The sequence below is a fragment of the Neovison vison genome, chromosome 1 (genome assembly GCF_020171115.1).
Source record: "Neovison vison isolate M4711 chromosome 1, ASM_NN_V1, whole genome shotgun sequence".
Classification (NCBI taxonomy): Eukaryota; Metazoa; Chordata; class Mammalia; order Carnivora; family Mustelidae; genus Neogale; species Neogale vison.
In genome coordinates this window covers 238,284,866-238,308,074 of record NC_058091.1, presented here as the reverse complement: position 1 = coordinate 238,308,074, position 23,209 = coordinate 238,284,866, and the positions used below count along the sequence as shown (strand labels likewise).

Genomic DNA, 23,209 nt, shown 5'->3' with positions numbered 1-23,209 from the left:
TAAAATGGAGAGGATCTTTGTATAATATGCACCAATGAAATATTCAGAGGGAAAAACGAATGTAAACTACTAACATTACCTTGACCGTTTGAGGGAAAAGATGTAATAAAACCGCAAAGACCCTTGGGGGTAAGAAAAAAAAATCACTCCTGTTGCAGTTTCTTTAACCGGCCATCTTTTTGTTCTATTCTTGAAAACGTGAATAACATCCACAAAACGCAAGGTGGCGCTGCTGGCTAAAAAGAGGGGGAAACACCCGCACAAAGGACGTTACAAATTACAATGTTCAGAGGAAAAGCTGGCCAGACCAGAAAAGTAGAGGAAAGGAGACGCTGGTGATGGGGTTAGGAAAAAGTGGGACTCCTCCCCACGACCATTGCTATTATCCAGATCATTTCTAAGGATTCGGTTTCTGCCATTTCTGACAGCTGCTTGAGGCCGAGTGAACGTGGTTTTGGAAGATTGCTTAAACAAAGAATGGAGGCCAGAGTGGTGCACGCATTGCAGAAAAGGCAAGTGTCACTTCTTTGTGTGTTTCTGGGAGTGTCTTGGGCTGGCGCAGAACCTCTTCGGTATTTTGTGGCAGAGGAAACGGAGAGAGGGACCTTTCTGGCCAACCTAGCAATTGATCTGGGGTTAGGGGTGGAGGAACTGTCAGCTCGGGGATGTAGAATTGTTTCAGATGAGACCATAGGATTTTTACTCCTCAATCCGCTTACTGGTGATTTACTTCTAAATGAGAAATTAGACCGAGAGGAACTGTGTGGCCCCACAGAGCCATGTGTGTTGCCTTTCCAGTTGTTACTTGAAAAGCCTTTTCAGATTTTCCGTGCTGAACTATGGGTCAGAGACATCAACGATCATTCTCCAGTATTTCTAGATAGAGAGATTACCTTGAACATATTAGAAAGTACCACTCCAGGGGCAACATTTCTCCTAGAAAGTGCACATGATTCAGATGTTGGAATCAACAACCTGAGAAACTACACCATCAGCTCCAATGTTTATTTCCATATTAATGTCCATGATAACGGGGAAGGGAATGTTTATTCCGAATTGGTACTAGATAAAGTGCTGGATCGTGAAGAGGTTCCTGAGCTGCGTTTAACCCTCACCGCCTTGGATGGCGGTTCTCCGCCCAGATCCGGAACCACCCTCATACGCATCCTGGTTTTGGACATAAATGACAACGTCCCTGAATTTGTAGAGTCGCTTTACAAGGTCCAGGTGCCTGAGAACAGCCCTGTTGGTTCCCTGGTTGTCACTGTGTCAGCTAGAGATTTAGATACCGGAAGTAATGGAGAAATCGTCTATGCATTTTTTTACGCTACTGAAAGAACTCTCAAAACGTTTCGAATCAATTCAACATCTGGCAATCTTCATCTTAAAGCCGAATTGAACTACGAGGCAATACAAACTTATACATTAACTATTCAGGCCAAAGATGGTGGAGGGCTTTCTGGAAAATGTACTGTGGTGGTCCATGTAACAGATATAAACGATAATCCACCAGAACTGCTCATGTCATCACTTACTAGCCCAATCCCAGAAAACTCACCAGAGACAGTAGTCGCTGTTTTTAGGATTAGAGACAGAGATTCAGGGAACAATGCAAAGATGGTGTGCTCCATCCAAGACCATCTCCCCTTCGTCCTGAAGCCATCAGTAGAGAATTTCTACACCTTGGTAACAGAGAGAGCACTAGACAGAGAAGAAAGAACCGAGTACAACATCACCATCACCGTCACCGACCTGGGGACCCCCAGGCTGAAAACCCAGCACAACCTCACGGTGACCGTGTCCGACGTCAACGACAACGCCCCGACCTTCAGCCAGACGACCTACACCCTGCGCGTCCGCGAGAACAACAGCCCCGCCCTGCACATCGGCAGCGTGAGCGCCACCGACAGAGACTCGGGCGCCAACGCCCAGGTCACCTACTCGCTGCTGCCGCCCCACGACCCGCAGCTGCCGCTGGGCTCGCTGGTGTCCATCAACGCGGACAACGGGCAGCTGTTCGCGCTCAGGTCGCTGGATTTCGAGGCGCTGCAGGCGTTCGAGTTCCGCGTGGGCGCGGCCGACCGCGGCTCGCCGGCGCTCAGCAGCCAGGCGCTGGTGCGCGTGCTGGTGGCGGACGCCAACGACAACGCGCCGTTCGTGCTGTACCCGCTGCAGAACGGCTCGGCGCCCTGCACCGAGCTGGTGCCGCGGGCGGCCGAGGCGGGCTACCTGGTGGCCAAGGTGGTGGCGGTGGACGGCGACTCGGGCCAGAACGCCTGGCTGTCGTACCAGCTGCTCAAGGCCACGGAGCCCGGGCTGTTCGGCGTGTGGGCGCACAACGGCGAGGTGCGCACGGCGCGGCCGCTGAGCGAGCGCGACGCCGTCAAGCACAGGCTGCTGGTGCTGGTCCGGGACCACGGCGAGCCGCCGCTGTCGGCCAGCGTCACGCTGCACGTGCTGCTGGTGGACGGCTTCTCGCAGCCCTACCTGCCGCTGCCGGACGCGGCGGCGGCCGAGGCCCGCGCCGACCCGCTCACCGTCTACCTGGTGGTGGCCTTGGCGTCCGTGTCGTCGCTCTTCCTGTTCTCGGTGCTGGTGTTCGTGGCGGTGCGGCTGTGCAGGAGGAGGCGGGCGGCGTCGGGGGGCGGCTGCTCGGTGCCCGAGGGTCCGTTTCCGGGCCACCTGGTGGACGTCAGCGGCGCGGGGACCCTGTCCCACAGCTACCAGTATGAGGTGTGTCTGAGGGGAGGCTCTGGGACTGGCGACTTCAAGTTCCTCAAGCCCATTATCCCTAATCTGCAGTTTCAGAGCATAGGAAGGGAAGTGGAAGAATATTCGTCACGTCAGAATGATTTGGGTTTCTGATAAAGGATGAAAAATAAATGCCCATATTGTGTCTTTAAGTATATTTTAATTATGAAATTCATCCTGAGTTACCTGTACAGAATTGCTTTCATATTATTTCTAACATCGTTAAAGCCCTAGAACAATTTTTTTTCGCAGAGAAACGGATCCTGCCTTAGCCCTAGGAAGCTTCCACAAAGCATGGAATGTATGTTTTGTAGTTTATCTCAAACAATTATGCATTGTTTGCAATGTATTACATGATAAATATTGTTTGAGATCTTTTAAGTTGGTTTTGTCTTTAAAGTTTATTGCTACTCATTTTTTTTGAGTTGGAATGCTGTACTATACCTATTCTTAGTTTTAGAACCATAGGTTGTTAGGTTGCCTGGGTGGCTCAGTTGGTTAAGCGTTTGCCTTTGGCTCAGGTCATGATCCCAGGGTCCTGGAATCGAACCTGGAATTGGGCTTCTTGCTTAGTGGGGAGCCTGTTTCTCTCTCTGCCTGCCGATTCCCCTGCTTGAGTTCCCAGACAAATAATTTTTTTAAAAAATCTTTTAAAAATAGAAGTATAGTTTGTAAAGTATCTTTTAAAGTTTTTAAAGAAGCACTTTTGTGCATCATACACTATGTTAACTCTTTTAATCTTAGAAGTAAACCTATGGGGTATTTTTAGAAATGAGCAAATAGGGGCACCTTGGTGACTCAGTGGGTTAAAACCTCTGCCTTCAGCCCAGGTAATGATCCCAGGGTCCTGGAATCAAGCCCCACATCGGGCTCTCTGCTCATCGGGGAGCCGGTTTCCTCCTCTCTCTCTCTCTCTCTCTCTCTCTGCCTGCCTCTCTGCCTACTTGTGATCTCTGTCTATCAAGTAAATAAATAAAATCTTTTTAAAAAAATAAAAAATAAAAAAAGAAATGAACAAATAGACTTCTATGGAGAGGTCCAGTGAATTCATTAGGGTCACCAACTAATAAATGTTAGAGCTAAGCAACTCTCCTAGATCTGTCTGACTCTGAGAACTTGCTATGATGCTATATTGTTTTCTGTCATTAGATATTACCTGGCAAGTTTCTTCCTGATTAAGGAGAGGAAATCTTATCATGTTAATATTCCTGTTCAGTCTTTCCTGCTTTTGAAAATAATAATGTATGTAGTGGTCTGTGGTTATATGTTATTATAAACCAACAATCCAGCTTTCCTTGATCCATTATTCAACTATTATTATTAAATCTGTGATCTGACCAAAACTAAAGTAAGAAGCTATTGGAAGATCAATCTGTGCTTTCTCCTTGTTATATGAACACATGACCTTCATTTCACAGAAAATTTAATGGTCCTTAATAGAAACAATACATAATTTTGATTGCTTTATTAGTTTATTTTTTTCTCACATTGCAGTAATTCTTCTACAGTGGACCCTACCTACTATTGAAACATATTTTCCTTCCTTAATTGTAAAGTTTATCTTTAAAAACTTTCCTATTCAATATACTGCAGTGCTCAATCAAGAAGGTATAAGAAAAGAATAGTTTAAATGTGTCATATTAAAGAAACAAATTATCAAATTGCTTAGAGATTCTGAAGAGTTCAGGAGAAGCTTTGTTTGTTATAATAATCTGTCACTGCTTTTTCTTTAACAGTTATCCAAATAGTTTTTATATAACTGTATTCTGAATGTATTATAAGTAAAGTACTAGTAACTCTTAAAATAGTACTACTACTGTGGATTACTATTGGGATATAGTCTCAGGGCAAAAGAAAAAACCCTCATAGTAAAATCTTAAAGTAAAATCTTAAATTGTTTTCATAGTGTCAAGATAAAATTATCCAGTTTTTCCAATAAATCAATGAAAGGGGAAAAGTGAGGAGGGAATTTTACACGATGAAAGAAATTAAGACACATACCAAGCAAATGTAATGCTTGGTTCTTGTTTGGGTCTTTATTCAAACAACCATAACAACTTTGAAAGAACTGGAGAAATTTGAATCTAGGTGGATATTAAATAATGTTAACCTAATTTCTTGGTTTGGGGAATGACATTGTAGTTGGGATTTTAAATCATTAAAAGTTGGAGATGTATAATGAAGTATTTATGGGTGAAAACTTAGTTTGAGTTGGGAAAATGATGGACAGATAAAGTGGGCAATTATGGCATAATATTGGTAATTGTTGAAGCTAGTTATGAGTATCTGGAGATTCATCATACTATTCTTCTTTTGGATTTCTCATAATAACAATTTTTTTTTTTTTACAAATGACACTGTAAGAAGAGGAGTAAACAAAATTAGGACGTCCTTCTGAGATACAGAATCACCACTGCAGTTAGAGATGATAGTTCTATTAAAAAACTCTCCAACCTTTCCTTGTTTCATCATTTGACACGATAACTTCTATCTGAATAATCCTGCCCATGCATTCTACCACATGAATCTTGGGTGTTCCAGTCATGGCAATGGATGCACGTAAACTCTGCTACCTGAGGGCATCAAATGTACATGCCTGGTGTGTGTGTGTGTGTGTGTGTGTGTGTGTGTGTGCATGCACAAGGTTAATATCTGTCTCTGTTCCTCATCTGTAAGGTGGGGAAACTCACTGTAGCCTAATGTGGTGGATATGTCCACCTTACAGATAAGGAAATTGAGACAGAGGTTAATTTGTCCAAAGTTCATAGCTACTAATTATTCCCATAGTTCATGGCAATAAAAGTATGTAACTCTGGAAGTTTTTTATATGACTCCAACTGTATATTTTAAAGAATTTTCTGAAAATATTTTCTCAGGTAGGCTGTTACATAGATATTTCCTTTTTGCTGAAAGGAGAAAAGTAGAAAGTCCCTAGTAGTGCTTTTTTTCTCCTGTGTGGCCCTCAGACAATTGTCTACACCATAAAGTATGGGGATAGTAAAGGTAAGGCTCCATATAGTATACACAGGCAAGAGTTAGGAATACTGCATCCGTTTTCATCCCAGAAAATGTAAGATCCTATGACGACGCCTGGTGGCGCTGCAGGATAAGAAGGTACAAACCAGCACTGCAGCTGCAAGCTCCATTAACAGGCAAAACTACGCAGCGGAACCTGGAAACCCACGGGAAGCTTGGAGGCCACGAGCCACGGGAAGCTTGGAGGCCACGGGAGGAGGGCTGGGAGGACTGGGTCCTCTGATAGGACCACTTCCTGGAATATTTCCGAGGTATCTTGGGAAAGAGCCACAATCTTGGATTCTGAAGTCTTTACAGTTCTGCAGAACCACCCTCCTGGGAGGCTTTACAAGACAAGAACAATGGAGACCAGCGGGAAGCTCATTTGCAGACAAAGGCAAGTCCTTTTATTCTCTCTCCTTTTGGGCTTATCTCAGGCGGGTTTGGAACCTAGGCGCTATTCTGTGGTGGAGGAAACTGAAGGGCGATCATTTGTAACCAATTTAGCAAAGGACCTGGGTCTGGGTCAGAGGGATCTCTCCAAGCGGGGAGCTAGGGCCATTTCCAAAGGGAACAAACTACATTTGCTTCTTGATCGGGAAACTGGAGATTTGTTGCTAAGTGAAAAACTGGACCGGGAGGAATTGTGCGGTCACACAGACCCGTGTGTGCTGCGTTTCCAGGTATTGCTAGAAAATCCCTTAGAGTTTTTTCAAGCGGAGTTACAAGTAATAGATATCAATGACCATTCCCCAGTATTCATAGACAGAGATATGTTGCTAAAAATACCAGAGAGCAGTCCACCTGGAACTACATTTCCACTGAAGAACGCTCAGGATGTGGACGTGGGCCGAAATAATATTAAGAACTATGTAATTAGCCCCAATTCCTACTTTCGGGTCCTTACCCGCAATCGCAGCGATGGCAGCAAATATCCTGAACTGGTGCTGGACAAAGTGCTAGATCGGGAGCAGGAACCTGAGCTCAGGTTAACCCTTACAGCTCAGGATGGTGGCTCTCCACCCAGGTCTGGCATCGCTCAGATCTACATCGAAGTCGTGGACATCAACGATAATGCCCCTGAATTTGAGCAGCCTCTATACAGGGTGCAGATTCCTGAGGACAGTCCCTTTGGCTTCCTGATTGTCACAGTCTCTGCTACAGATGTAGACACAGGAGTCAATGGAGAAATTTTCTATTCACTTTTCCAAGCTTCTGAGGAGATTTGCGAAACCTTTGAGATCCACCCTGAGACAGGAGAAATTCGATTGAAAAAACAACTTGATTTCGAAAGAATACAGTTCTATGAGGTCAATATAGAAGCCAGAGATGGCGGCAGCCTTTCTGGAAAATGCACCGTTTTGATTCAAGTTACAGATGTGAACGACAATGTCCCAGAAGTCACCCTGTCTGCGTTTACTAGACACATACCTGAGAACTCGCCGGAAGCTGTCGTTGCAGTTCTCAGTGTTTCAGACCTTGATTCAGAAGAAAACGGGAAAATAAATTGCTCTATTCAGGACGATCTACCCTTTCTACTGAAATCTTCCTTGGAAAATTTTTACACCCTTGTAACAGAGGGACCGCTGGACAGAGAGAGCAGAGCAGAATACAACATCACCATCACGTTCACTGACTTGGGGACCCCCAGGCTGAAAACCCAGCTCAACATAACGGTGACCGTGTCCGACGTCAACGACAACGCCCCGGCCTTCAGCCAGACGACCTACACCCTGCGCGTCCGCGAGAACAACAGCCCCGCCCTGCACATCGGCAGCGTGAGCGCCACCGACAGAGACTCGGGCGCCAACGCCCAGGTCACCTACTCGCTGCTGCCGCCCCACGACCCGCAGCTGCCGCTGGGCTCGCTGGTGTCCATCAACGCGGACAACGGGCAGCTGTTCGCGCTCAGGTCGCTGGATTTCGAGGCGCTGCAGGCGTTCGAGTTCCGCGTGGGCGCGGCCGACCGCGGCTCGCCGGCGCTCAGCAGCCAGGCGCTGGTGCGCGTGCTGGTGGCGGACGCCAACGACAACGCGCCGTTCGTGCTGTACCCGCTGCAGAACGGCTCGGCGCCCTGCACCGAGCTGGTGCCGCGGGCGGCCGAGGCGGGCTACCTGGTGGCCAAGGTGGTGGCGGTGGACGGCGACTCGGGCCAGAACGCCTGGCTGTCGTACCAGCTGCTCAAGGCCACGGAGCCCGGGCTGTTCGGCGTGTGGGCGCACAACGGCGAGGTGCGCACGGCGCGGCCGCTGAGCGAGCGCGACGCCGTCAAGCACAGGCTGCTGGTGCTGGTCCGGGACCACGGCGAGCCGCCGCTGTCTGCCAGCGTCACGCTGCACGTGCTGCTGGTGGACGGCTTCTCGCAGCCCTACCTGCCGCTGCCGGACGCGGCGGTGGCCGAGGCCCGCGCCGACCCGCTCACCGTCTACCTGGTGGTGGCCTTGGCGTCCGTGTCGTCGCTCTTCCTGTTCTCGGTGCTGGTGTTCGTGGCGGTGCAGCTGTGCAGGAGGAGGCGGGCGGCGTCGGGGGGCGGCTGCTCGGTGCCCGAGGGTCCGTTTCCGGGCCACCTGGTGGACTTCAGCGGCGCGGGGACCCTGTCCCACAGCTACCAGTATGAGGTGTGTCTGAGGGGAGGCTCTGGGACCGGTGAATTCAAGTTCCTCAAGCCGATCATGCCCAATTTCCAGGGCCACTCTTCTGGGCCAGCAGAAGAAAACCCCAACTTTGGTTTTAGTATTCAGTGACTGTATTTTTTTTCCTATTACAGATATTTAAAATTGGTAAATTCAAGGTATGAATTTTCTGTCAACCTATTAAGAATTTTTAAATCTCACTGCCTGCAAATTTTCTTATATTACCCCCCCTTTTTTTAAAGTATCCTTTTTTCATTAGTATAAGAAGATGCATGGTCCTAATTTTGCTCTCAAGACACTAATGAAGTCAGTAGTTGTACATATTCTTGTGGAATAGCTTTGGAATAGATTAGGAAAGAAGCGGAAAATTAATTCTATGTGATCAATTGTATTTCCTTAAATTTTTATTTTAAATCGTTGGGTAATAAGAGCAGTAAGACACTAACACGAAGTATGCCTAATGGGCAAGGAGATACCTGGTACAGTGAGAATCTGGTTCTTGCTTTATTCTGCTCTCATAGCTCTTCACTCTGATAATTGTTTTCTTTTAAAAATACTAATTGTGCTTCCTTTCATTAATATACTAGTGTTAATTTAATGTAATTATTTTATTGCCTTCCATTTAGTGTCGTTGCTGTTAACAGGAGAAGTATCTACATTATATTTATCCAGTGACATGAAATAGCATAGTAGTACAATTGACTTTTTCTGAGAAACATTGAGCATGTGTGAAAGAAAATGCAGTGGCCACCCAAATCCATTGATCTTTCGTCCTTAATAACAGGTCCCAAATTTCATGTAGGGCATTAGTATATTTATTCAAAAGAATACGTTTTCTTACCTTGGCAGTGGAATGGAGTATTTGACTAGTTTATTGCCAAAGGAATGTATATACATATGTTGTAGGAGACTTCCAAGAAGGCTATTCAGTTAGAGAAGTCCTTCTCTAACTGCCCCTTATAGCCAGGAATGTGTAAGTCGTAGCTGGAACACAATTAGCCTTGTTGGACCATAAAGCAATACTAAGGATGGAAATAATGTACAAAGACAAGTCAGTATAGAATAAACTTAAAAGAGATGAGGATCTCTGGTATTATGGAGTCATCATATCATCCCTGAGTACGTACTTCTGAGCTTTTTTTTTTTTTACTTGAGAAATAAAGGAACTTCTATCTCATTAACCCACCATCATTTTAGATTTTGAGATACCTCTAGTGGAGTCCAATCCTAAAGCTTTAACAGTAAGATTTTTTTATTAAAATGTTATTCAATATAGTAAAATGCACAGATATTAAGTGTATAGTTTGATAGAACTGATCATTTCAAGCTCTTGTTCTTGGTTTCTAAATTAGTTAAAAGTAGAGTACAGAAAAAGTAGTAGAGTACAGTGCTTTATTTTCATTATTTAATTCTATGCCAGGGGAGTTGGCATAGTACCCTCTTTTACACATGAGAAAACTGAAGTTTAGAAAGGTTAGTAACTTGCTAACAATTCTAAAGTAATGAAAGGAAAAAATTTGAAATATATTCTATTTGAATATAACACTTCAGTTCTTAATTCATGTGTTATAATGGCAGGCAGGTAGCATTGTCTTTTTAACTAAGGAAAATGAAATTCATTTATTCCATGAACTGAACTCCTATGCAGAAATGTAACTTTGAGTGCATAATTTGCACTTGTTCCTTTACTCTAGAGCAAAACATTACTCTGGACCAGTAGATCCAAACTTCTTATAGAAGCACTGACTTAGGGTGCCTGGGTGGCTCAGTGGGTTAAGCCACTGCCTTCGGCTCAGGTCATGATCTCAGGGTCCTGGGATCGAGTCTCGCATTGGGCTCTCTGCTCAGCAGGGAGCCTGCTTCCTCCTCTCTCTCTGCCTGCCTCTCTGCCTACTTGTAATCTCTCTCTGTCAAATAAATAAATAAAATCTTTAAAAAAAAAAAGAAGCACTGACTTAAATAAGCTGGGTCAGACAACACAATTAATCTTCATTAGGAGCAAAACAGTCTGATCATTTTCCTTTATCTTTTCAGCATATCACAGTCATTATTGCAGATATGAATGCCCTGAATGAGGAATAGAATTAATCTATGGTTATATTTCTTGAATTTCTTGTACTATGTCTTCAGTCTGTTTTCTGTCAATCCTAATTTTTCATTTTCCTTAGGAAGTGGAAATTCACTTTACTATATACATTTTTTTCTAAGTACCTTATTCAAATTAAATATACTGTATTCATTTTAGCACACTATTGTTTGGAAGCAATTGATATTTCTAGTATTAATTTTAAGTGAAAAGACTACTTTCAGAAAAGTACAGGCAATGGTGTGGAGGAATTTTTTCACTAAATAATTCAGAGAATCTGGGAATTTAGTAGGAATGAAATGGATAGGCTTTAGCTACTTTCTGTTAAAATTAACCACATGTCTTTGGCAACTCCTCAAAAATTATGTTGGAAAGAGATTTAGGGGGTCATTAATGACTTTATTCTGAAAGGATGATTCACCAAGGCTGAATCAGACATTTTTCCAGCAAATGCTGCGATAGTAATATTCCTGTAGAGTGATAAATTTTTGTAGAGACAGCTGTTGGATGCATGGATATCCATTCTTGTGTATGTGTTAGTTTCCCATTGCTGCTATAAAAATTACTACAAACATAGTTGCTTAAAACAACAAAAAAATGTATTACCTTACAGTTTTTTAGGTGTCTGATATGGGAGTGTAGAGTGATAAATTGTTGTAGAGACAGCTGTTGGATGCATGGATATCCATTGTTGTGTGTGTGTTAGTTTCCCATTGCTGCTATAAAAATTACTAAACATAGTTGCTTAAAACAACAAAAAAAATGTATTACCTTACAGTTTTTTAGGTGTCTGATATGGGTGTTACTGGTTTAAATCAAAGTATTGGCAAGAGTGCGTATCTTTCTGGTGGCTCAAGACAAGAATCCATTTTTTCTTTTCCAGCTTATATATGCTGCCTGCATTACTTTGCTCATAGCCCCTTTCATCCATCCTCAAAGTCAACAACATTGTATCTCTCTCACTTAAAAAAATATTCTATGTATTTTTATGTCTATATTTTGACAAAAGAGAGCCCAGAAGACCACAAGAGGGGAAGTGGCAGAGAGAAAGGGAGAAATGGAGCCTGAAGTGGGGCTCAATCCCAGGACCCTGGGATCATGACCTGATCTGAAGGTCAACTGAGCCATCCAGGCACCCAACGTTGTTTCTCTTAAACCAATTCTTCCGTATTCATAATTCCCTCTGACCATAGCCAGCAAAATTTGTCTCACCCAGATGATAATCTTCCCTTCATAAGATCATCTACTTAATTACATCTATTAATGCTCTTTTGCCATGTAAGATACATATTTACAGATCTGGGGAATTAGGATGTCTGGGTGGATGGCCATTATTCTTCCCTACCACAGATTGTCTGCTTGGGAGAAAATTATCTAGTCTAGCAGTACCACTGGTGGCCAAAGGAAGACAAATAAAGCCTTTATAACAGGAGGTTAGGGTTCATTGATTAGATGCTTTAAACCCAAAGAATTTAACATTAAGAAAAATACTGCATTGAAAGATATGAACCTTACTGCAGTTAGATCCAAATTATAAAAATGTAAAACCTGAGCAAATGAGTGCATTCTTGAAGGACTTGTATCTAGAATATACAAAAGAATTCTTACAACTCAATTATGAAAATGCAAATAGCCCAGTTTTAAAGTGGACAAATATCTGAATAAATGTCTCTCTAAGGAAGAGATGCAAATGGACAATAAGTTCAATACCAGTAGTCATCAGAGAAATGCAAATAAAAATCATAATGAGAGGGTGCCTGGGTGGCTCAGTGGGTTAAGCCGCTGCCTTCGGCTCAGGTCATGATCTCAGGGTCCTGGGATCGAGTCCCGCGTCGGGCTCTCTGCTCAGCAGGGACCTGTTTCCCTCTCTCTCTCTCTGCCTGCCTCTCTGTCTGCTTGTGATCTCTCTCTGTCAAATAAATAAATAAAATCTTTAAAAAAAATTATAATGAGATACTACTTCATACCCACTAGAATCAAAAAGACATGGGGTGCCTTGGTGGATCAGTCAGATGGACTGCCTGGGTGGTTTGGTTAGTAGAGCATCAGACTCTTGATTTCAGCTCAGGTCATGATCTCAGGGTGGTGAGATGGAGCCCTGCTCAGGCTCCAAACTCAGCGGAGTTGCTTGTGATTCTCTCTCTCCCTCTCCTTCTGCCCTTGCCCTGGCTCATGCACACGTGTGCATGTGTGTGCTGTCTCTAAACAAACAAACAAATAACTAAAATCTTTTTAAACAAGTCAGATAACAAGTGTTGGGAGGATGTGGAAAAACTGGAATGCTGATAGATTATTGGTGGGAATAAAAATGGTACAGCCGCTTCGGAAAATACAGAGCTACCATATGAATTAGCAGTTATACTCCCAGAGAAATGAAAATTTATGTCCATGCAAACATTTGTATATGATCCTAGCAGTTTTACTCTGAAGAACCCAAAGGTGGAAACAACCCAAATATTGATCAAAAGATGAATGGATAATCAAAATGTGATATATTATACAATGGAATATTATTCATCCATAGAAAGGAATGAAGTTCTGATACTTGCTATAACTTGGATGAACCTTGAAAACATGCTAAATGAAAGAAACTGGTAACAAAACTTCACATATTATTCCATTCATATGAAAGTCCAGAATAAGGAAGTCTACAAAAGTTATTGATTACGGCTCAGGCCTCGGTCTCTGAAGGACAATTAATTGTTGATTAGGGCTTAGCACAGGAGGGATAGTGGAATAGGGGGTTAGTTAAAGCATATGGATTTTGTGGGGTGATGAAAGTGTTCTAAAATTGACTCTGGTGTGTTGCAGGGGTAGCTCAGCTGGTTAAGCATAAGCCTTTGGCTCAGGTCATGACCCCAGAGTCCTGGGATGGAGCCCAGCAGGGACCCTGCTTCTCCCTCTGCCCCTCCCAACCCCACTCACCCCCGCTTATGTGTGCTCGCTCTCAAATAAATAAAATCTTTTAAAAAAATAAAATTGACCATGATGATGGATATACTACCCTGAATACACTAAAAGCCACTGAATTGTACACTTTAAATGAATGAAATGTATGGTATGTGAATTATATCTCATTAAAGCTTTTTAAAAAGGAATATAACAAATTATTCTTGTCATTTTTTAAAAAATGAATCCAATCCAGAAGAAGAAGAAGAAGAAGAAGAAGAAGAAGAAGAATCATCCAAAAGAATGACAGACCCAACCTTGCAATCTATCCATTACCTATTTGGGAAGTAATTTTCCAATGAGTTGGAAATGGCAGAAACTCACAGCTCTCAGGCTTAGGTGTTGTAAAGAGGAAGTGTGTGATTTTAATAAGGCATTGGTTAAATACTCTCTTTAGAACTGACACTAATTGCAATTTTGCAGTCTCTACTCATTTGCAATTCTATAATATGTACCATGAAAACAATGTACTCGTGAAACTCTTCCCATGTTACTTTAAAAACATTTGCTCCTAAATGTATATTCTTTTCAACTTAAATGTTAATTATTTTATTCAATCATTAAATCTCAACAGTTTTAAATGGTAACCTAAGTGATAATTTGCTCTTGTATTCCTCCTGTGCAACAACACAGAGCTCTACCTGAATACACACACAAAAACCACCTGAAAATAGAAGTCATTGTTTTATGTTACAGAACACATTTTACACAGCTTATTCGGTACATTTAGGAGAATTCCATAGAAAATAAGATTCAGTGAGAACACATGGTGGCGCTGCAGGTTAAATAATGGAAAACAGAATTGCCTGTGCAGCTCCAGTATCCAGCCAAACAATTCACACTGCCTGGAAGCTAAGAATGGTTTTCTTAGCTACAGCAGAAGTGAATCTGAAATCTCTTTAAAACTCTGTTTAGTGGCAAAGTCTTGATATCTGGACTGCAGTACCAGGCTACCAAGATCCCAGGCATCTAGGAAGCTTCTCTGAACCAAATTTTCATGAAGAGCAATGGAGATTGGATGGTTGCATTTTCTGAGACAAAGGCAAGTCCTTGTTTTCTTTGTTTTGCTGAGTATGTCTCGGGTGGGTGCCGAGTTAGAGCCCTATTCAGTAGCAGAAGAAATGGAGAGAGGGTCCTTTGTGGCAAATCTAGGAAAAGATCTGGGGTTAGGATTGACAGAGCTGTCCACCCGCGGAGCTCGGATCATTTCTCAAGGCAACAAAGAGTATTTGCAGCTCAAGGTTCAGACTGGGGATTTGGTCATAAATGAGAAACTAGATCGAGAGGAGCTATGCGGTCCAACTGAGCCTTGCTTACTGTATTTCCAACTGTTAATGGAAAAACCCTTAGAGATATTTCAGGCTGAACTGAGGGTGGAAGACATAAATGACCATTCTCCTGTGTTCACTGAAAGAGAAATGATTCTAAAAATACCGGAAAGCAGTCCTTTAGAAATTACATTCCCTCTGAGTAATGCTCTGGACTTGGATGTAGGAAGCAACAGTGTCCAAAACTATAAAATCAGCCCCAACTCCCATTTTGAGGTTCTAACCCGCAAACTCAGTGATGGCAGAATGTACCCTGAGCTGGTGTTGAAAGAAGAGCTGGACAGGGAGGAAGAGCCTGAAATCGTATTAACCTTGACGGCGCTGGATGGCGGCTCTCCACCTCGGTATGGGATTGCGCAGGTGCGCGTTGAAGTGGTGGACAGCAACGATAACGCCCCTGAGTTTGGGCAGCCCATCTACAAGGTGCATATTCCTGAGAACAGTCCTGTAGGCTCCCTGGTTGTCACTGTTTCTGCCAGCGACTTAGACAGCGGAGTCTATGGAAAAATATCCTACACACTCTTCCAGCCTTCAGAAGATATTAGCAAAACTTTGGAAGTAAATCCTGTAACAGGAGAAATTCGACTGAAAAAAAAAGTAGATTTCGAGACAGTTGTATCTTATGAAGTAGACATCAAGGCCACTGATGGGGGCGGCCTTTCAGGAAAATGCACTCTTCTCCTCCAGGTGGTGGATGTGAATGATAATCCTCCAGAAGTGACACTGTCTGCACTTACGAGCCCCATCCCAGAGAATTCACCCGAGATTGTAGTTGCTGTTTTCAGTGTTTCAGATCCTGACTCTGGGGACAACGGAAAGACCATTACCTCCATCCAGGATGACCTTCCTTTTCTTCTAAAACCTTCAGTCAAGAACTTTTACACCTTGGTAACAGAGAGAGCACTAGACAGAGAAGAAAGAACCGAGTACAACATCACCATCACCGTCACCGACCTGGGGACCCCCAGGCTGAAAACCCAGCACAACCTCACGGTAACGGTGTCCGACGTCAATGACAACGCCCCGGCCTTCAGCCAGACGACCTACACCCTGCGCGTCCGCGAGAACAACAGCCCCGCCCTGCACATCGGCAGCGTGAGCGCCACCGACAGAGACTCGGGCGCCAACGCCCAGGTCACCTACTCGCTGCTGCCGCCCCACGACCCGCAGCTGCCGCTGGGCTCGCTGGTGTCCATCAACGCGGACAACGGGCAGCTGTTCGCGCTCAGGTCGCTGGATTTCGAGGCGCTGCAGGCGTTCGAGTTCCGCGTGGGCGCGGCCGACCGCGGCTCGCCGGCGCTCAGCAGCCAGGCGCTGGTGCGCGTGCTGGTGGCGGACGCCAACGACAACGCGCCGTTCGTGCTGTACCCGCTGCAGAACGGCTCGGCGCCCTGCACCGAGCTGGTGCCGCGGGCGGCCGAGGCGGGCTACCTGGTGGCCAAGGTGGTGGCGGTGGACGGCGACTCGGGCCAGAACGCCTGGCTGTCGTACCAGCTGCTCAAGGCCACGGAGCCCGGGCTGTTCGGCGTGTGGGCGCACAACGGCGAGGTGCGCACGGCGCGGCCGCTGAGCGAGCGCGACGCCGTCAAGCACAGGCTGCTGGTGCTGGTCCGGGACCACGGCGAGCCGCCGCTGTCGGCCAGCGTCACGCTGCACGTGCTGCTGGTGGACGGCTTCTCGCAGCCCTACCTGCCGCTGCCGGACGCGGCGGCGGCCGAGGCCCGCGCCGACCCGCTCACCGTCTACCTGGTGGTGGCCTTGGCGTCCGTGTCGTCGCTCTTCCTGTTCTCGGTGCTGGTGTTCGTGGCGGTGCGGCTGTGCAGGAGGAGGCGGGCGGCGTCGGGGGGCGGCTGCTCGGTGCCCGAGGGTCCGTTTCCGGGCCACCTGGTGGACGTCAGCGGCGCGGGGACCCTGTCCCACAGCTACCAGTATGAGGTGTGTCTGAGGGGAGGCTCTGGGACCGGTGAATTCAAGTTCCTCAAGCCCATTATCCCTAATCTGCAGTTTCAGAGCACAGGAAGGGAAGTGGAAGAAAATTCCTCCTTCCGAGATAGTTTTGGGATATAATTATTGCTGGGAACCTATTTAATACACACATTAACTTCTAATATTTTTTTCTTGATTAACTAAATCGGTTATGCTCACCACCACCAATAAGGCGTTAATTTTCTCTATTTGGCTCATCTTCAACTTCCAGTTTTGTGCCTACCTTCACAAATTTCCTTTCCTTCATATTTTTAGCCATTGAAATATTTTTCAGTGTAATCCCAATAAGTGAAATAGGCTCTACCTTCAAAGATGGCATCATTAACACTTTTCCACTTTATAAATATTTTTATTGACTCATACTTGTTTTTCATTTTAGTTTTCCTAGGACTTGTTTAGTTATTAAAATAATCTGCCTGTGATCTATGTATTATTTGGTATTCTCTTTTCCTTTAAAACTTTTTTTTTTGTTTATCGACCTCAGTTTTTATTATAGCAAATTTTAAGACCTATATTATTTTTTTAAGTTCTATTTTCCCTGTATTGGTACCTGCATATTTAAAATATTTCTGTTGTGTGATATGATACATAAACCTCTAATATGTCTTTTCTAAAATAAGAAACACCTCTGTAAGATGAGTGTGTGTATATGTTTAAGTTTGGAGACAAAAAAGCAAAGTTTAGGTGTTCTATAGCATCGTGTACAAATATTTAATATTTTTTTGTTTTAAATTCTGGAGGGAAAATACCAGTGATCCCTGTTAACTTTTTTTTTAAGATTTTATTTATTTATTTGACAGACAGAGATCACAAGTAGGCAGAGAGAGAGAGCAGAGAGCCCAATTTGGGGCTGGAATCCAGGACGCTGAGATCATGTCCTGAGCGAAGGCAGAGGCTTTAACTCACTGAGCCACCCAGACGCCCCCTCTGTTAAGTTTTTAATGGCTAACAACAGGGTCCCATTCAGTTGGGGGGAAAAAAAAACAATAAGTCATCAGAGTTTTGTATGGCGTGGCTTTTATGTTCAGCGATTAGAGATTTTGGCAGTATTTAGCCCTTTCCCTGTACAATACCCCTTAATTTAAGCTGTATCCCTAGCTTATTATGGGAAAAGTAGAGCTTCTTTCTAGATATTAGGCCTTTGAATAAAATTCTCTATGAGGCAGATGTTACCATGCTGTTCTTCCAGTAGTGTTCAGATAGGTGTTAGGGTGGTTTCTTTTTCTCCTCCCTTATATTTGACACAAAGAAATTAGATCCCACCAGACTTTAATTAAGAGGGACCTTAAAATAAAGATCAGTCCTTCTTTAATTCTGTAAGTAATTTTAAAGCTAATACCAGAAAAACAAAGACATATAAAAGAAAGGAAACATAAATTCCTAAGAATGAGTGAAAGAATAGTTTTCAAATGGTTAGAATTTAAGGCACTGAAAGTTGTTTCATAGCCTACTAAATAGAGTTTATTTACCCATGTCTTAATACAGCAAGCACCGGGTGTCTGATTTGCAAACCTAAGATGACTAAGACAAAGTTTCCTTCCTTACATAAGGACAGATTGGCCTGAAGAAGGGGCAGATTGAAATGAAAAAGAAAGCAATAATATTCACAGGGCAAATTATACAAGTTTTTATAGGAGCACAGAGGAGGGACAGTCTAAATTCTTCTTATGAATGAATCTATTTAGGCAATGTAATTAGATTTTGAAAAAAATTGTTGAAGAATGTGTGAAACAAGTTTGTTTTGTCAGTTTTGGTCAATGTTTTTGGAACAGTAAAATCTGTTGTTTTATGTCATATGCTTTTAGAAAAGTAAAATCTGCTATTTTGGTGGTCCTAGACATCACCACTATTTTCCCTTTGGTTCATGACATTGCATGGGAATAGTGTCAGGAGTGAAAGACTTCTACAGAGCTAAAGGTTGAATGATGAGGTGGACAGTTAGCAGCTAGAAACTGCCAACTCCAAGTGTTGAGTTTTTAACTCTTCCTATGAAGCAGTGAAAAATCTCAACAATGTGAATAGTACTGCAGCTCAACATTGTTTTCTAAAAAACTAACAAAAAGAGAAGAAAAACAAAATATTTAAATGAGTCACTAAAGAAAAAAATTCCAAATATGCACATACACATTGGGTATAGCTATTTGAGTCTTGGAGACCACGCGGTGGCGCTGCAGGCTAAAGAGAAAAAAGGAAAAAAAAAAAAACCCAAAAACACACCCACCCTGAACTGGGAACGCTGCGGAAGTCATTAACAGAAAAGGAGGATCAGGCCCCATAAGCTGGGAGAAAACCTGTAGTGGCCCTAGACTGGGAAAGGAAAAAAAACCCCAGACCCCCGCATGGCGTAGGTCTGGTAGTTGCTACTGCTGGTTCTTTATGCTGGGAGCTTGACTGTGACCAACATTGACAAAAGAGGTGTTCTGAAGAAACAATGGAGGCTGGAACGTTGTGCTGCCCAAGACAAAGGCAAGTCCTATTTCTTTTTCTGTTTGGGGGAGTATCCTTGGCAGGTTCTGGGTTTGGACGATATTCGGTAACAGAGGAAACAGAGAGAGGATCATTTGTTGCCAATCTGGCAAAAGATCTGGGGCTAGGGGACCAGGAGTTGGTTGCAAGGGGAGCCCGGGTGGTCTCTGATGACAACAAACAACACCTGCTCCTGGATTCTCAGACTGGACATTTGCTTACAAATGAGAAACTGGACCGAGAGAAGCTGTGTGGCCTCACGGAACCCTGTATGCTATATTTCCAAATTTTAATGGATAAGCCCTTTCAGATTTACCGGGCTGAACTGAGGGTCAGGGACATAAATGATCATTCACCAATGTTTCGGGACCAAGAGACAGTCTTAAAAATATTAGAAAGTACAGCTGAAGGAACAGCATTTCGACTAGAAAGAGCAGAAGATGCAGATGGAGGACTTAACGGTATCCAAAGCTACACCATCAACCTAAACCCTTTTTTCCATATTAAAATTAGTGACAGTGATGAAGGCATGATATATCCAGAGCTAGTGTTGGATAAGGCACTGGATCGGGAGAAGCAGCATGAGCTCAGTTTAACTCTCACAGCACTGGATGGTGGGACTCCACCCAGGTCTGGGACCACGACAATACGAATTGTGATCCTGGACATCAATGATAATGCCCCCCAGTTTTCTCAGACAATCTATGAGACCCAGACCCCAGAGAACAGCGCAGTAGGATCTCTTATTGCAAAAGTCTCTGCAGGAGATATAGATTCTGGAGTCAATGCAGACATATCCTATTCATTTTTTGATGCTTCCGAAGATACACGAACAACCTTTCAAGTCAATCCTTTTTCTGGGGAAATTATTCTCATAGTGTTGCTTGATTATGAGCTAATAAAGTCTTACAAAATAAGTATACAGGCAATGGATGGAGGGGGCCTTACTGCAACATGTACAGTTTTGGTGGAGGTATTAGACGTCAATGACAATCCCCCTGAACTGATCATATCATCACTTTCCAACTATGTTGCTGAGAACTCTCCTGAGGCGGTACTCGCTGTTTTTAGAATTAAAGACAGAGATTCTGGAGAAAATGGAAAGATGCTTTGCTACATTCAAGATAATCTGCCATTCCTTCTAAAACCCTCTGTGGAAAATTTCTACATCCTAATGACAGAAGGAGGGCTGGACAGAGAGAGTCAGGCCGAATACAACATCACCATCACCGTCACCGACCTGGGGACCCCCAGGCTGAAAACCCAGCACAACCTCACGGTGACCGTGTCCGACGTCAACGACAACGCCCCGGCCTTCAGCCAGACGACCTACACCCTGCGCGTCCGCGAGAACAACAGCCCCGCCCTGCACATCGGCAGTGTGAGCGCCACCGACAGAGACTCGGGCGCCAACGCCCAGGTCACCTACTCGCTGCTGCCGCCCCACGACCCGCAGCTGCCGCTGGGCTCGCTGGTGTCCATCAACGCGGACAACGGGCAGCTGTTCGCGCTCAGGTCGCTGGATTTCGAGGCGCTGCAGGCGTTCGAGTTCCGCGTGGGCGCGGCCGACCGCGGCTCGCCGGCGCTCAGCAGCCAGGCGCTGGTGCGCGTGCTGGTGGCGGACGCCAACGACAACGCGCCGTTCGTGCTGTACCCGCTGCAGAACGGCTCGGCGCCCTGCACCGAGCTGGTGCCGCGGGCGGCCGAGGCGGGCTACCTGGTGGCCAAGGTGGTGGCGGTGGACGGCGACTCGGGCCAGAACGCCTGGCTGTCGTACCAGCTGCTCAAGGCCACGGAGCCCGGGCTGTTCGGCGTGTGGGCGCACAACGGCGAGGTGCGCACGGCGCGGCCGCTGAGCGAGCGCGACGCCGTCAAGCACAGGCTGCTGGTGCTGGTCCGGGACCACGGCGAGCCGCCGCTGTCTGCCAGCGTCACGCTGCACGTGCTGCTGGTGGACGGCTTCTCGCAGCCCTACCTGCCGCTGCCGGACGCGGCGGTGGCCGAGGCCCGCGCCGACCCGCTCACCGTCTACCTGGTGGTGGCCTTGGCGTCCGTGTCGTCGCTCTTCCTGTTCTCGGTGCTGGTGTTCGTGGCGGTGCGGCTGTGCAGGAGGAGGCGGGCGGCGTCGGGGGGCGGCTGCTCGGTGCCCGAGGGTCCGTTTCCGGGCCACCTGGTGGACGTCAGCGGCGCGGGGACCCTGTCCCACAGCTACCAGTATGAGGTGTGTCTGACGGGAGGATCTGGGACCAGCGAGTTCAAGTTCCTCAAACCCATTATCCCCAATATCCGGGCACAGAGCTGTGGGAGGAATAGTGAAGAAAATCCCACCTTTCGAAATAGCTTTGGATTTAATTTTCAGTAAAAATTCTTTTTATATTTTCATTTACTTTTAAGTGTTGTACTATAATATCCCTATTAGTTTAGTTTCAAAACTCCTAGTTATTGTGCCGGTTCAAGACTAATTTTAAGTACTATCTATCTGTTTTACAATGTCATTTCGTCCTTCTTCCCCTTAATCAATAGCTAGCTTTAATTAGCATCCTTTTCTAAATCATAGTTTTAAGGTTTAATTATTTCAAAATGTGCAAGGATTTAGTTATTATTTCTTAGCTAGAGAACAAGTTTTTATTTTTCTCCTAGTATATTTCATAGACTAACCTCTTGATCCTATTCATTTTGTACCTCCTTCATGTAAGAAGACATACCTTCACTTCTGACCTTTCTAACATTCTATTTAATCACATTTTTAAAAACCATGTCATCTAGCATTTAAAAAGAAATATTTCTCTATTACTCTGCTCATGACACAGTGAGGTCATTGTGTGAGTGATATTGGGCTCATAAGATATCTTGTAGTCATATTATTATTTCATTTTCCTTAAACACACTACTCTTACAGTTTTCTAGTGTTGACTTTTGCTGACACATGTAAAAATAGGTCATGTCTTACAATTCCAAGGAAATGTAATAATCTGCATGAAAATGAAAATAAAAACATTTTGAAAAATTTTGTGAGAATATTGGTGGATTGTTGGAAAGCTAATCACTTTTCATTTCATTCTGTAAATTTATTTTAGTTGTTAAGAAAATTTAAAATCAGGGGTGCCTGAGGGGCTCATTCATAAAGCGTCTGCCTCTAGCTCAGGTCATGATCCAAGGGTTTTAGGATGGAGCACTGAATTTTGCTCCCTGCTCTAGCAGAGTCTGCTTCTCCCTCTCCCACTCCCCCTGCTTGTCTTCCTTCTCTTGCTGTCTCTTTCTGTCAAAGAAATAAAATATTTTTAAAAAAGAAAATTTATAATCAAGATGAACTAAAAATCATGAAGAAAAACAATAAATTCTTCAGTCTCCATGCCCCTCCTTCAGAGTAGTTTATCTAGAATTGCTCTCCATATTTCTAAGTAATATTTTATACCAGTGTATCATAATATTGACTTTTATACTTAAATCACTTATTCCTGTGATAAAAAAGGATTTCAATTTCTTACTTTCCAACTAAAGCACATCAGAACATTGCATGTGCCTTCTCTCCTATTCTCCCAATAGAGATGTGATTTTTTTAAGTTAAACAAGTAGCTTTTGTCTATATTACCAAGATTACTTCAAAATACACATTAGTTTAATATGATTACATTTCCTTTCTTGAAAAACTTCATTCTGAGGGTTGATCATTGTTTTCACTTACATCATTTTCTTTTTACTATTATTGATTTTTTATACTCTCATTTGAATGAGAAGTATTTCTTGTAAATATTAAAAAAGTCATGTACATATAAATTTATTTCAGATCTTCACCCAGATCCTTTTGTATGTCTTGATTCATTGGCACTGGTTGTTCTTTTTCTTTTCTTTTGGTTTTTGTTTAAATTCCAGTTCGTTAACATACAATGTAATATCAGTTTCAGGTGAAAAATTTAGTGATTCAGCACTACCATACAATGCCCAGTGCTCATTGAAGTAAGTGCCCTCCTTAATCCTCATCACCCATTTCACCA

The 23,209-nt window shown here is 44.2% G+C and overlaps 3 protein-coding genes across 4 annotated transcripts; all 3 read left to right on the top strand.

The window, feature by feature from the left end:
* Window positions 1-255: 255 nt before the first annotated feature.
* LOC122890384 (protocadherin beta-7-like) lies at window positions 256-3,249 on the top strand. Its single transcript, XM_044226007.1, has one exon. It carries the CDS (start codon window positions 478-480, stop codon window positions 2,863-2,865), a length of 2,388 nt encoding a protein of 795 aa, XP_044081942.1. The 5' UTR covers window positions 256-477; the 3' UTR covers window positions 2,866-3,249.
* A 2,605-nt stretch (window positions 3,250-5,854) lies between these two features.
* On the top strand, window positions 5,855-17,568 carry LOC122890356 (protocadherin beta-16-like). 2 transcript variants are annotated; one of them, XM_044225996.1, is made up of 2 exons: window positions 5,855-6,250; window positions 14,564-17,568. In XM_044225996.1, exons 1-2 carry the CDS (start codon window positions 6,129-6,131, stop codon window positions 16,827-16,829), a joined length of 2,388 nt encoding a protein of 795 aa, XP_044081931.1. In that variant the 5' UTR covers window positions 5,855-6,128; the 3' UTR covers window positions 16,830-17,568. The 2 variants fall into 2 exon arrangements, with proteins under 2 accessions (XP_044081931.1, XP_044081924.1); XM_044225989.1 differs by lacking the exon at window positions 5,855-6,250 and having other exon boundaries at window positions 14,293-17,568.
* Window positions 17,569-17,625: 57 nt separating this feature from the next.
* On the top strand, window positions 17,626-22,224 carry PCDHB10 (protocadherin beta 10). The gene has a single exon (XM_044225971.1). It carries the CDS (start codon window positions 19,180-19,182, stop codon window positions 21,574-21,576), a length of 2,397 nt encoding a protein of 798 aa, XP_044081906.1. The 5' UTR covers window positions 17,626-19,179; the 3' UTR covers window positions 21,577-22,224.
* The last annotated feature ends 985 nt before the right edge of the window (window positions 22,225-23,209 follow it).

Excerpts from the sequence above, each read along its gene's own strand:
- PCDHB10 (XM_044225971.1), top strand. The coding sequence starts at position 19,180 with ATGGAGGCTGGAACGTTGTGCTGCCCAAGACAAAGGCAAGTCCTATTT.
- LOC122890356 (XM_044225996.1), top strand. The coding sequence starts at position 6,129 with ATGGAGACCAGCGGGAAGCTCATTTGCAGACAAAGGCAAGTCCTTTTA. Across the intron at positions 6,251-14,563 it reads GTGGTGGAGGAAACTGAAGG|AGGGTCCTTTGTGGCAAATC; the intron begins GCGATCATTTGT and ends AGAAATGGAGAG.
- LOC122890384 (XM_044226007.1), top strand. The coding sequence starts at position 478 with ATGGAGGCCAGAGTGGTGCACGCATTGCAGAAAAGGCAAGTGTCACTT.